The following is a 13,192-nucleotide window of genomic DNA, read 5'->3' on the forward strand; positions in this document are numbered from 1 at the left end:
TTGATGGTATGTGGGTGTGATAAATGATTTATAATTTTTCTTTAATGTGTTGGAGTGCACAGAAGAGGGAACAGCTTTTATATTACAATGTGTGATGTGGGTTTGAATTGAAATAGAATAAAGGAGCCAAAGCAGTGCACATATTTCAGTCTTCAATGAAGGAGAACTGCATTCTACTCCCCCATAGCAGTTCATATTGGTGGAGAAACTGCTCCATATATCAGTGATACACACATAAGGTAGGAGACACAAAAGCAGGGGGTGCAAAACTACAAAATCTGCTCAGTCTGTGCTTAATTTAAAAGGGGGGGGGGGGGCATCTGAATGTTATGAGGATGAGAGGTGGCCTATTAGTTTAATGGTGGACAGTGGGTGGGGGTAATTACTTAATGGTGGGTGCTATTAATTTCTTTGTGGGGTGATGGTGGGGTATTAAATTTTATAGCTGGACCTATTAACTTCATGATTGGGTGGTTTGGGAGCTATTAATGGAATATGGGGCTGAGTTTGGGAACAAGGAGGAAAATATGAATTATTTTAAGGTCAGGGATGGTTGTGGGAAATAGGTAAATTTATTAAATGTAAATGCTATTTATTGATTACCACAGCTGTTTGGGGGGAGGAAAATATGTTTATTTATTAAGTGCGGATACAATTAACTTAATATTCTATAGAGTGTTCGGAAAGTCACTGTGCACTTTTCAGAATGCAGTGAAAACAGTGGAGAAGTTGTCCAATCAGCATTAAAGGTAACATTTCTAATTTGTATATTATAAAATTATACGGAACAGCTGATTGGTTGCCATGGGCAACTTCTCCACTTCTTCACTGTTTTCACTGCTTTATGAGAAGTGCACAGTGACTTTCCGAACACCCTGTATATTTTATGTACCTATCTTTTTTCAAATAGGACACCAACATTCCAGGATCCACATAATCAGCAACTGAGCTTAAGACACCAGAAGCAGCAGGTAGAGAAAGCTGCAAAAAAACAGGAAAAAGACCGCAGGACAGCCAGCAAAGAAGAGGTAAGAGTAACTTTAATTTTACAAAAGTCAAGCGTGTAGTGGGCTGTGAAGTGGGCATTGGTGGAGTAGAGGTGGTAGACTGAAGGTTTGCCTAGGGTACCATGAAATCTTGCACCAGTCCTGTGTGTAGGACAATACAAGAATGTTGTTAGGGAAGGGGAGGGGATTTGAGGTGGCCTAGCGATTTAGAACAGCTAGGCACGCGGCTAACCCCCAGCATGGAGCGGCCACGACCCTAGTGTCACATGACCATGACGCTGTTCTAAGGCATGCCCTCACTGTCCCAATCCCCCAACTTCTAATTATGGGAGATATGCATGTGCAAAACACCTGATCATGACCAATTTAGCCACAGCCCATGTGCGGCCATCTTTTCAATACACGTACATATTCAGGTGTTATTGGATGCTATTGGCTTTTGCAGCGCATATACAGTATTATTCTTTGGTTTTGAAGTTTATTTTCTGTGTCGCCTTCCCAGTAAAACTCAATGGTTCGGTTTACCTATTGCCAGCTGCTCGAACTTTGCAGATAAATCTTTCATAGCCACCGATTCCTCGGCTTCTGACTCCAGCCGAGAGAGCTCCTTCAGCATCTTGGAAGCAGCGAGAGCAGAATTGACGGCCTCTGAACCCTGAACAACGCACATAGGAGACAGTGTATTGGTAAATCTGACTTCTATAGAAAATATTCTGATCAAGTGTCACTATAATGCAAATTAAGTTGTGATAGGGTAAGTGTTTACTGCTATGATAGCCAAGGGACAGTGCAATCCAGATAGTCTTCATTGATAAATACTCGTTATTAAGTGACCCTAATGGGCATTAGAAAACCACTTTATGTAGTTCCTCATGACTGTGGCTCTAACACAGTGTTGGCTAACCTTTGACACTCCAGGTGTTGTGGAACTACAAGTCCCAGCATGCTTTGCCAATATATAGCAGCTTATTGCTGTAAGGGTATGCTGGGACTTGTAGTTTCACAACACCTGGTGTGTCACAGGTTAGCCAACACTGCTCTAACACATACTTGCCAACTCTTCTGGAATGTCCGGGAGACTCCCGGATTCCGGGTGGGTCTCCCGGACTCCCTGGAGTGTATGGCAGTCTCCAGCTTCACTTCCTAATGAAGTGGGCAGAATTCGGTCCAAAATTTGGCCCTGCCTCGCGCTGTAAAATGACGCAAATGCGTCATTCCGTCAACGGGGGGGGGGGGGGGGCAGGTCCAAAATTACACGATTTTTCGGGTCCCGCCAATCACACCTGGACTCACCATCTCCCAGAAGTAAGTGGCCATTTCATTGCGGTTTTGTAGAATTGCCCAAATGAAGAGGTCAATCCATGGGCTTGTCGACTTTTTACTTTCATATTTTTGTTCTGCGCAGGTCGGGATACCTTTCATCTGTAGAAAGAATGTTCAAATGATAAAAGTGTAAGCTATCATCAAAATATAAAATTAGCATATTGTATGAAATGAAAAGAAATTTAGCAAATGATTTCATTTAAAAACACACCGTTATATTTATAGTGATTGTTTTGGCATCACCCACACTGTCGTTAGCGTTTGGATTTTATATAACTTGCAGGTCAGAGGCGGCACTATCATTGTTGTAACAGGTGCGGTGCACATGGAGATAATGGTACAGGATTATTTTAAAATGAGCCAAAGCGGTGAAGTAGGCAAGCTTTGCAGCAGGGTTCAAAAGTCGGTGAATTCCCCCTATTAAAACTGTTTTTTTGTGACTAATAGGGGCTTAAAACAAACATAGGCTTCTCACTTTTAACTGCATTAAACTTCAATAGCTACGGTCATTATATGAGATCACTACATACATTGGAGTTTCTCCTGCTGACAGAGCTCTTTACATTTCCTAGTACATGGGTGTAGAAGGGGGCACAGACATCGCCCATCAGCTCTCGCAGAACTTTGGCAACTTCGTGGAGCTTGTAGTCTCGTCCTCTGCCCACAGCGTCCACCGGCATGTATTCCTGGTGCTGGTAGTTTTTGCCAGACTCTCTGCGTTCGTCATGCTTGTGCTGCAGTAATTGACAGAGGACAGTGTTCTCTAGCACAGAGCTGTATAGTTCTTCCAGCTGGCCATAGGTCAGGTAATCCACAATGTTCAATCCATTGTCCACAAAGAGCTTCACAAAGCTGGGTTTATCGCTCACTAGAGCATCAGTCATCGTGTCCTCAAGATCACAAGCCTGTAAAGACAATAGATATAGAGTGACCATAATCTAATCTTCATGGATATTAACTGAGTTTTAGAACAATCATTGCGGAACCAAACAAGTGGAAACTTAGATCACGAATCATTGGGACAAATCAGAAAGACTTATTTTATTTCCACACTGAAAAAAGATAATGCATTGACTTGTGTGAAAGAGTTCCGCCACAACGGTCGTATGTTCTATAGATCATACTTGCCTACTTTCAGGCAGCGCAGTCCTGGAGAAGGGTGTGACTAGAGGCCATGAGGGGGAAGGGCGCAGTCAATCACGTCATTTTTGGTCCCGCCCCTGCGACAAAACGACATTTCCGTTGCGGGGCCAAAATGACGCGATTCACCGCGAATCGCATTATTTTGGCCAGGGAATTACGGGATGCGGAAGACTTGCCTGAGACAGACACGGATTTCGTGAATCTCCTGGACATTCCGGGAGAGTTAGCAAGTATGCTATAGATAAGGTAAAGCTATACCTTCTCGAATACCTACAAGCAACCTAATACTGAAATAAAGTAGGACAGCTATGTGTATCTCAACTCCATTTGATTGCTAAATAGGATCAATAACTCTAGTGCTCTGGAAAGCTAAAATCAAGGAGGGGCATATTTGTCATTAGCAATAATTGTTTACAGCCAAAAGTCACTTATCGCCGCCATTTATCAAAAATATATTACAGAGGTATCTGAGTGATATTTAGCTGTGGTGTTGAAACTTTCCCATAACAGAAAGAGTTAATTTACCGCTTTGCCAGGCCAGCTTCTGCAGACATGCCAGTTCGCTTAGCGGTTCATGCATGTGCAGTGGATCTGAACTTCAGTTCCCCTTAGTAATTATATAAATAAATAGGTTTTAAAAATGATTTTCCTTTTTTATTATTATTATCATCATCGTTTATTTGTTAGGCGCCACAAGGTTTCCGCAGCACCGTACACAGCACAAACAGTAGACTATACAGGGTAAAACAATACAGAACAATAAACACAAAGTACCAGAACTTCAGAAACTCCAGGCAGGCAAAATACTGTAAAGACGGAGCGGAAGAACAGGTGAGGAGACAGGAGGGGAGAGGGGCCCTGCTCATACGAGCTTACATCCTAAGGGAGGGTAAACAAAATCAGGCACAAGAGGGAGCCAGTGAAGCAAAGGGGAGAGTAAAAAGGAACCTTAATAGATTAAAACAAATGTTTTTATTTGAAGAGTAAAGCATCTTTTTAATTATTTTGGCCTTTTATCGCCATTCTTAGGCGATAACAGAACAGGTAGCCCAGTGATACAAGTACTTCCACCATGCTTGATGGATACATTTCAACTTGGAAAGGCTGATGATAGCACCGTTATAGCTAGCGGAAACCCCTTTCATGTATTGGGCAAAGCGAAAACCAGTGAATCTCATCACCGATGATAACAATGTTATTGTTGGCAGTGACATTGGCAAAGTCCTTTCATAAAGATGCCCCAGTTAACCCCACCCGTGCTCAACAAATCTTCCATATGTGCTCTGAGGAAACTAGCTCAGTGACTTGACATCGTAAGATAGACTTTCACCAAAAATATGGCAGTGTTCAGTGTGCAACGGACTTTATAAGTAAACAGGCTTATTTTGCACCAGGCAAAGTAGAGTCTACGAGAACTATGTTTGAGCACAATTTTAAGATTTAATTCAGGTTTAGCTTAACTGTAAGACAATCTAACTGCTGTTCCATTTGAGTCTACAGTTTTCATTTATCTAGCCAGGAAACCGGTCTAGCAGCAACCACTCAGCAATTCGAGGTGTGGTAAACCAAAGAGATCTGCAATAGGGTACCTTCAAGACAAGTTTTAGGGAGGTACTCCTTTGTTCCCATTCAGCCAACTGCACATTACACCACTTATAGCAGGGGCAAACACAGGATTTGCAGAGGGGGAGTTTCCACACCCTGCGGTCAGTGGGCGTGACCAGTATGCATGGGGGCGTGGCTATAATTTTAGAGAGTGCTTGGCTGCTCTCCAACGCTTCCTATCCCCATAATATACATGGGCAATGCTGTGTGCACTACTGTTCGGTGCATGCAGCTCTCTCTCTTGGAGCAGAGCGGTGTGGGGGCAGGGTCCAGCCACCCAGGCTTGGGGGGGTTTCCAGGCACTAGGAACCCCCCCCCCCCCTTCGGTTTGCCTATGTATAGCTACAAAGAGAATATTGTGTGGGGAAAATCCACAGCACCAAACTCCTAAAGGGTATCTCCTGAGCGCCAGGTAAACATGGTGCCAATGATCTAAGTGCTGCAAGTTAATATTCCCTAAATAAGTCAATGTGATGCATCCAATCCTCTATATCCTATGCCCCCTCCTTTATTACCTTTACAAGGGAACATAGAGGCTTGGCAATGACTACCAAAAAACGTAAACAAAATCGAAAACAACAACAATCTGTGCTGGCCCCTAAAAACGAAAGCGGTGAGGTAAAAAAACATTTCCACCCTTCGATTTGGCAGAATGTTTCTGGGCTATCATAATATACAGGGCTGGAACTGCTTATTTGAAATCCTCAATTTTTAAGTCAAGTTTATTCATATAGTACATTCTATAGTAACAACGTTAGACAGTTTGCTTTAAGAATCCACAAAGGAATGTATGTGAACACCAGGAAAAGGGAGTAACCCTAGAACAACAAGAAATAAAAACTGGAAGTCTAGATCCAAAACCATTATATCACATGTGCCCCAGTTATTTATACAGGAAAATAGCAATATTCAAAGCGCTGCTGTGCAGCTACTCAAATAGATTTCATATCTTCATTATTTATGTAGTTTAAATCATAATGCAAAAATAACAGCATAGACTGTTACGAGAGGTACTTGCACATAAAGGCATGGAAAATATTTTGGGAAGTAGAGTGCCAAACACGTTAACGAGTGTTGGAGAAGCAGAGAGGTAGAAGAGGGGAGAGAGAGGTAGATTGGGGAAAGAGAGTGGTTTGCCAGAAACCAAACTATGTGTAGAAGTTATAGCATGAAGACTAGTGTACAAAAGAGACAGTTGAATAATAAGTTAAAAAAAAAAAAAGCCGAAAAGCAATAAAATCATATTGCCTGAATCTATGTAATTAAAGCATGAAAACAAAACGGGCTTCACATTGATTGGCTCGGAGTAGCACATTCTTAGTTATACAAACGTTATTTCATGGACATCGAAGAAATGCGCTGCGCGAAGTGGAAATAATGCTGACATCATTTCCTTACAGTTACCTCCAAGCCGCGCGTTTCATTGCTGTACGTATGAACCACTACAATTTCTATTGTTGCTTGCGGAAACCTTGTGGCGTCATATAAATAAATGATATTATTAATAATAATAATAATAATAATAATAATAATAATAATGTTCAATGTTGTAACAGCTCTGTTTACTGCCACTGCCATATTTCTGTGAAAGTTCATTCCACGTTACTGACTTGGATCAATAAAATACAGAATGTCCTGTTAGCAGCAAAGAATAAAACAGGAAACTTTTACCAGCCTTTGTCTTTGGTTACATACTATGCACAAGAACAATGCTTCCTAGCTCTGCTGGGATATTGTGTGCTCTCAGCGTATACAGCACTAGATCACTGTGGTAGTGATATAAAAGTCAGTATGAAATGCTCATTTATTGCTTTTGTGTGTGTAAATAGACACCTCCCGTAGTTTTTTTAATTTATTTCAGTTTCATTTTAAACAATGAGATCTATAAATATAAAATAAGATTGTGGCTTTACCCTCCACTGGATCTCCCCGTGAAATAGCTCTGTCTTGGCGATGTCCTCTCTGTTCCAGGCCACCGCTAACTTCAGCTCATCCAAGTACTCCGTGGCATCGCTGGACTGCTTCTTACAAGCTGCGTCATAATGCAAAATGAAAGCAACAACATTTTATTCATAGCAGAAGTCAGATTATATAGCAGAAATCATTCATCCGCTTAAATAATAAACATCCCAATAAAATATTTACCTTTTACTAGAGCTTTTAAGATTACAGTTTCAAAATCCTCGGTCCCATCAGCGTTTGAATATACCGTCACCAGATCCCGATTTTCCACAATTTTCACAACCTGGGTGATAAAAAAACCTCACATTCAATAGTTACATAAATGTTACTCAGAGATCATTTTAAAAAAGATAAAAAAAAAAAAACCATCAAAAATATCTCCCTGAACATTTTATTGTGTAACTTGGCTGTGTCTGGAGTTTTATTGCAGTTTATGATATATATTTAGATATACACCAATCAGCCAAATATAGTATAGGTCCCCCCTTGTGCGGCCAAAACAACTGACCCATCGAGGCATGGACTTAGCAGCAGATCCTTTAAGTCCTGTAAGTTGCAAGGTGGGACCTGCATGTCTCGAATTTGTCCGAGCCATCCCACAGATGTTCAATCGGATTGAGATCTGGGGATCTTAGAGGCCAAGTGAACACCTCGAACTCTTTGTCATGTTCCTCAAATCATTCCTGAACACTTTTTGCAGTGTGGCAGAGCACATTATCCTGCTGAAAGAGGCCACTGCCATCAGGGAATACCGTTGTCCTGAAGGGGTGTACTTGGTCTGCAAAAATGTTTAGGTAGGTGGTACATATCAAAGTAACATCCACATGAATGCCAGGACCCAATTTTTCCCAACAGAACATTGCCCAGAGAATCCCACTGCTCCATCGTCTTGCCTACTCTCCATAGTGCATCCGGGTTCCATCTCTTACCCAGGTAAATGACGCACACACCCCTGATGTAAAAGAAAATGTGATTCATCAGAGCAGACCACCTTCTGCCAGTGATACATGGTCCAGTTCTGGAACTCGTGTGCCCATTGTGGGCGCTTTCAGTGGTGGACAGGGGTCAGCATGGGCACTGTGACCGGTCTGTAAGTACACAGCCCCATACACAGCAAGCTCAGCCAACTGACTAAACAAATTGCTCACTTTTGTTGACTCAATTGTTCAGAAGCAGAACGTCTCTTTGATATCATCATGTAGATGGAAGAATGAGCACCAGCAATGCTATATCGGGACTTAAATTTTTTAAGGGGCCCATCACCAAAAATATGACCTGTTGCTAATGCCAGCTATAGAAGTATTTGGAAAGATAACAGCGATAATTCTAATGCGGGAATGTGAAACAAGAGCCACAACTCAGCACTGATGTTTAATGGATACTGTGCTGTACGCAAGCTCCAATTACAGGAGTTAACATACGAGATTAAGACGATTTTATTAATGATTAATCAAGCATATATGAAATAATATAACATGTCAGACAGCATCAGGGTTTTCAGGTGAAAACAATACACACTACCCACCTTCCCAATTATTTTTGTCAGGTTCTCTTCAGGAAAATGCTGCTTCAGCTTCTCTTCCACTAGGCTGCGAATAGATTCCATAGTCAGCGACTCCTCCAGAATTTCTGCCAGACAGTCGGCAACTCCCCCAGAACCGGCCACCAACAGGCATGGGATGGGACTCATTGTGGCTTGGTACACTCTCTGTAAAAAAGAATGAATACAATTATATAGATAGGTCAGTATTCAACTCCGACAAATGTTTAGCGTTTCCCAGATGCTAATTTATCTGTGGTGCCATTGGATAGCCTTGTATATGCCGCAGTGTTAAGATGATCAGACGTGCATAATAGTTTTTTTGTTTGCAAACTGTCTATTATATTGTATGAACTACAGTATCATAGTTCTGTATAATCACATCAATATACAAGCGTATATTACAATTGCATTTTAAGCTGATTTTTTTAATCAAACTTTTGACGTAAAAATGGTAGATAAACATTTTCACGTTCTGTCATCGCCATCTCAAGGTAACATGACGAGAACAGAAGCAACAAAATAAGGATAATAATAATAATAATAATAATAATAATAATAATAATAATAATAATAATAAATACTAAATAATACTGAAAAAAAAGCTTAATGCTTTTTTGACGTCAATAGTTTTTATTGAAATTTTTCAAAAATAGTTATGGGGGGAACAGAGAAAAAAAAAAGGGGGGGGGAAGGGATACAACAAAAAGGGCGGTGGGGTTATAGGGAGGGGAGGACACAGTATAAATGGTACAAACCAATAACAATCCAGACTTTCAAGCACTAAATTAAACAGCACATTTTCAAGCTTTCCAAACGGACATATCGAACGCACAGATTGTGGTTTCAAGTTGGAGAGATTCATTTAATGGGGAAAAAAAAGCCAATATTTGATGCATAAATGTTTTAAAATAGGCTTTTAATTATTTTTTTTTTAAATGAATGAATGTATTTTTAAACTGTTTTTTTATTCCCACATTAGTGGAGATGAAAGCCTGGGCCTGCTTGCACATGTGCTCAACTAAGGAAACTGGTCTGGTGAATCGGCAAGCTAGATTTAGGATTCCTTGTTTATTTTTGGTATAAGTTTTTGTGACCTTGCTGTGCAGATGCTTATCGTTAACAATGCCGTAAGTCTTACCTCCAGCATCTTTGACTTTCCCGCAATGAGCATGCACAGAACAGGGATTTCAATGCTTCCTTTCCCTGGAAGAGAATGAAACACCAATGTCATATATTAAAGTTCGGTGATGTGTAAAACGGACTAAATGATTATGACAATTGGCTCCACACTTCCCTGGTTTGAAAGCCCTGTAGCATTGTAGTATCACATTACTTCCAAGGCTTCTAGCTCCCCCCCAACCCTACACATATCCCCTATATATGTCTTTGCCTTCAACACACAGTGGTACTCAGCGCTTGCATATGCAGATGGGGAAAGGGAGTGCTAATGGTAGAGATTCTGCAAGTAAATAGAGAAAACGCAATTGGCAATAGGTTTCATACCTATAATCATTACATGCTTTCATTAGCATTAAAAAAAATTGTTATTGCCAGTGTGTAAAGGCCTTAAACTGTTTTTCTTTGCCAAAACATCTAACTAGTCAGCTGGACTCTGTACATGGTTCTAATCATGTTCAATGTTATTGCAGTACACCTTATTCTTTTAGTGGTCTTGTCGGTAAACTAGGCCAATCCTTACCATGTAGTTTTATGTGGGGGTGACAAAATGACTTTGGTGCAGAGGATAACATAGGCAAACCGAGGGGGGTTCTCTAGTGCCTGGAAACCCCCCATCCTAGCCTGGGATACTGTATAGTTGAGATGGCTGGACCCTGCTCCCGCTTCACACAGCTTTGCTTGAAAAGGGAGAGCATTGCCCATGTATATTATGGGGATAGGAAGAGTTGGAGAGCAGTCAAGCACTGTCTAAAATTATAGCCACGCCTCCCATGCATGCTGGTCACGCCCACTGGCGGCGTGGTGTGGAAAGCCCCACTCTACAAGTCCTGCGTTTGCCCCTGGATAATGTACTACCTTTGTCAGCTGATCCACCAAGCATATCCTAGAGTCTTGTATAGGGTATAACGCCTACTCACCCCCCACACCAGTCTTTTGCTGGGATATATGTTCCTCCAGTTTGAATCTAAAGCTGGTTTCTCCCCCCATTTTCTCAATGGTTCCATCATCTGCTAGAAGAAAGACTGAGTAATTGTTGTCCAAAGAGTAAGTTGGTCCGTCCACATTATCCATGTAGTATTTTGCTGGGGAAGATCCCTGTAAGAATGATGACAATCATGAGAAAGACTGAGTTAGTTATGATATGGAAGTGTAGTGGACATCAGCTCAATATCAGTAAGTGGCTCATAAGAAAGACATTTTTTGTAATTGCATAGCTTTTATTGTGCAAATGCTTATGTGAGCCGACTACCTTCAGAAATTCACCGAAAACCATATGATTTAGAAACCCAGGGGTAAATGCATCAAGCTGCGGGTTTGAAAAGTGGAGATGTTGCCTATAGCAACCAATCAGATTCTAATTATAATTTATTTAGAACATTCTACAAAATAACTACAATCTGGTTGGTTGCTATAGGCAACAGCTCCACTTTTGAAACCCGACAGAAATTCACAGTTTGAAACAGTCACCCCCTAGACCTCACCAAATGGCAATTCTACTTAAAATATAGGCTAAGTACTGGCAAACACCTTGCTGACAGTGCAGTTAACGCTAGCATTTCTGGCCCGAAATACAGTATAATGATATAACAGGAATATCTCACCTTAGGGTTTACTAGGCTGTCACGGTTATTTACAATTCCCCAGGGTGCAATGCCCATTGCTACCACTTTGGTCCTGGAATTGGAGCTAGCAGTGGCGTGATCTCTGACTGCTTCACCGACATATTTCCCAATGCCAACCTGCATTCCACCCGTCATTATCCAGGCACCTGTCATTAATAAAATCAGATCGTTATTTCACAACAGAACCTTCCAAACAAGTTCTGTGAGCTTTGGCCACTGCTTACATACCTAGTCCTTTAACAAAAAAATATTTCATGCAAAAATATAAAAGTTTAGTCATAAACTAAAGCATGGTGGCTTAGTGGTCAGCACTTCTGCCTCACAGTGCTGGGGACATGAGTTCAATTCCCAACCATGGCCTTTAAGTGAAGTAAAAAAATAAATTAAAAAAAACAAAAATATACCCTGTTGTAAATGTTGGGGACTGTAGGAGCTCACACAGAGAACATTGATCTCTATGGAAAAACAACGGTAGCAAGGTGGGGGTGTGGGGGTCAGAGACAGAAGTGATATATATAAAATGATAGTGCTATGTAAGCATTCATATGTAAGCATTTTTTCATTATCATCATCATCTATTTATATAGCGCCACTGATTCCGCAGCGCTGTACAGAGAACTCATTTACATCAGTCCCTGCCCCATTGGAGCTTACAGTCTAAATTCCCTAACACACAGACACACACACACACACAGACAGACTACAGCTTACAGTCTAAAGTCTCTAAACACAGATACATTAGGGTCCATTTTAATAGAAGCCAATTAACCTACCAGTATGTTTTTGGATTGTGGAAGGAAACCGGAGCACCCGGAGAAAACCCATGCAAACACGGTGAGAACATAAAAACTCCACACAGATAAGGCCATGGTTGGGAATTGAACTCATGACCCCAGTGCTGTGAGGCAAAAGTGCTAACCACTAAACCACTGTGCTGCCCACAAGCCATTGTGCTGCCCACACTCACAGTAAATTATCCTAACAGCCAGTTAAGAGAGCCCCTAAACCCAAAATGAGAAAGAACAGCATGGATATATTCCCAATAAAGGCAATCAAATGTTCTCAATATCTAGTGTCAGGAAGTGGGCAGTAATCCTCTTGTTGTACATAAGCTATAATGCTTAAAATCCTTGTAAAGTTACCAGGGCCCTGGTAAGCAGGAATAAATGCGTCACAGTTGAATAATTGGATGAAGCCGGCTAAATTGATTAATATTGGTTTACCGTGTGATTGCGATTAGTACGCTACGTCATACCGGGGTTAATAACGCAATTGCACAGGTAAACAACACACACACTTACATTTGTAAATCGTACACATTTACTAAAGTTCTAATCCACATTAATTTATTAAAAAATGTATAAGAGATTATTTAAACATAGATAATATTATAGTAAAGATAATTATGGTTCAAGTCCTCAGAAACGTATTGGGTTCATATTAATCCATATTTTACCAGCAGAAATCTGGTGTTAACAGAGTAGCGATCGCACATAGCGATTGCAAGTTATTAATAGTATGAGATTAATACTCAAAAAGCACTCTGTTTATGGGTCAATTTAAACTGGTTTTTCGGCAGGAAGACAAGTATGCAACAGTTGATGCGAGTTGCTCCCACCTTTTGAAAGAGGATCGATTGAACTGACCTATGACCAGCAGTCTACTGGAACATTGGAAACGCTGGACCAATGAAGAATTTTCTTAGTGTTATCTGTGTATATCTATGACATCATCATTGTTTTTCTAAACCCAACTGTATATAATAAACTGGCCTCTGTTACAGAAACAGTCTTTTTGCCAACAGACAT

At 40.9% G+C, this 13,192-nt stretch overlaps 1 protein-coding gene across 3 annotated transcripts in view; it reads right to left on the minus strand.

The window, feature by feature from the left end:
- TRPM4 (transient receptor potential cation channel subfamily M member 4) overlaps window positions 1–13,192 on the minus strand; it is a 98,885-nt gene that overhangs the window by 26,493 nt on the left and 59,200 nt on the right. For all 3 annotated transcript variants that reach the window (XM_075190745.1, XM_075190746.1, XM_075190747.1), the window contains exons 5-13: window positions 11,364–11,530; window positions 10,680–10,857; window positions 9,722–9,786; window positions 8,566–8,748; window positions 7,224–7,323; window positions 6,992–7,110; window positions 2,861–3,235; window positions 2,301–2,429; window positions 1,533–1,662 (exon numbers count right to left, since the gene is read on the minus strand). In XM_075190745.1, coding sequence (XP_075046846.1) covers window positions 1,533–1,662; window positions 2,301–2,429; window positions 2,861–3,235; window positions 6,992–7,110; window positions 7,224–7,323; window positions 8,566–8,748; window positions 9,722–9,786; window positions 10,680–10,857; window positions 11,364–11,530 — 1,446 coding nt within the window. The remainder of the gene's footprint in view (window positions 1–1,532; window positions 1,663–2,300; window positions 2,430–2,860; window positions 3,236–6,991; window positions 7,111–7,223; window positions 7,324–8,565; window positions 8,749–9,721; window positions 9,787–10,679; window positions 10,858–11,363; window positions 11,531–13,192) is intronic.

This window comes from Mixophyes fleayi, chromosome 11 (assembly GCF_038048845.1).
Source record: "Mixophyes fleayi isolate aMixFle1 chromosome 11, aMixFle1.hap1, whole genome shotgun sequence".
In the NCBI taxonomy this organism is placed as follows: Eukaryota; Metazoa; Chordata; class Amphibia; order Anura; family Limnodynastidae; genus Mixophyes; species Mixophyes fleayi.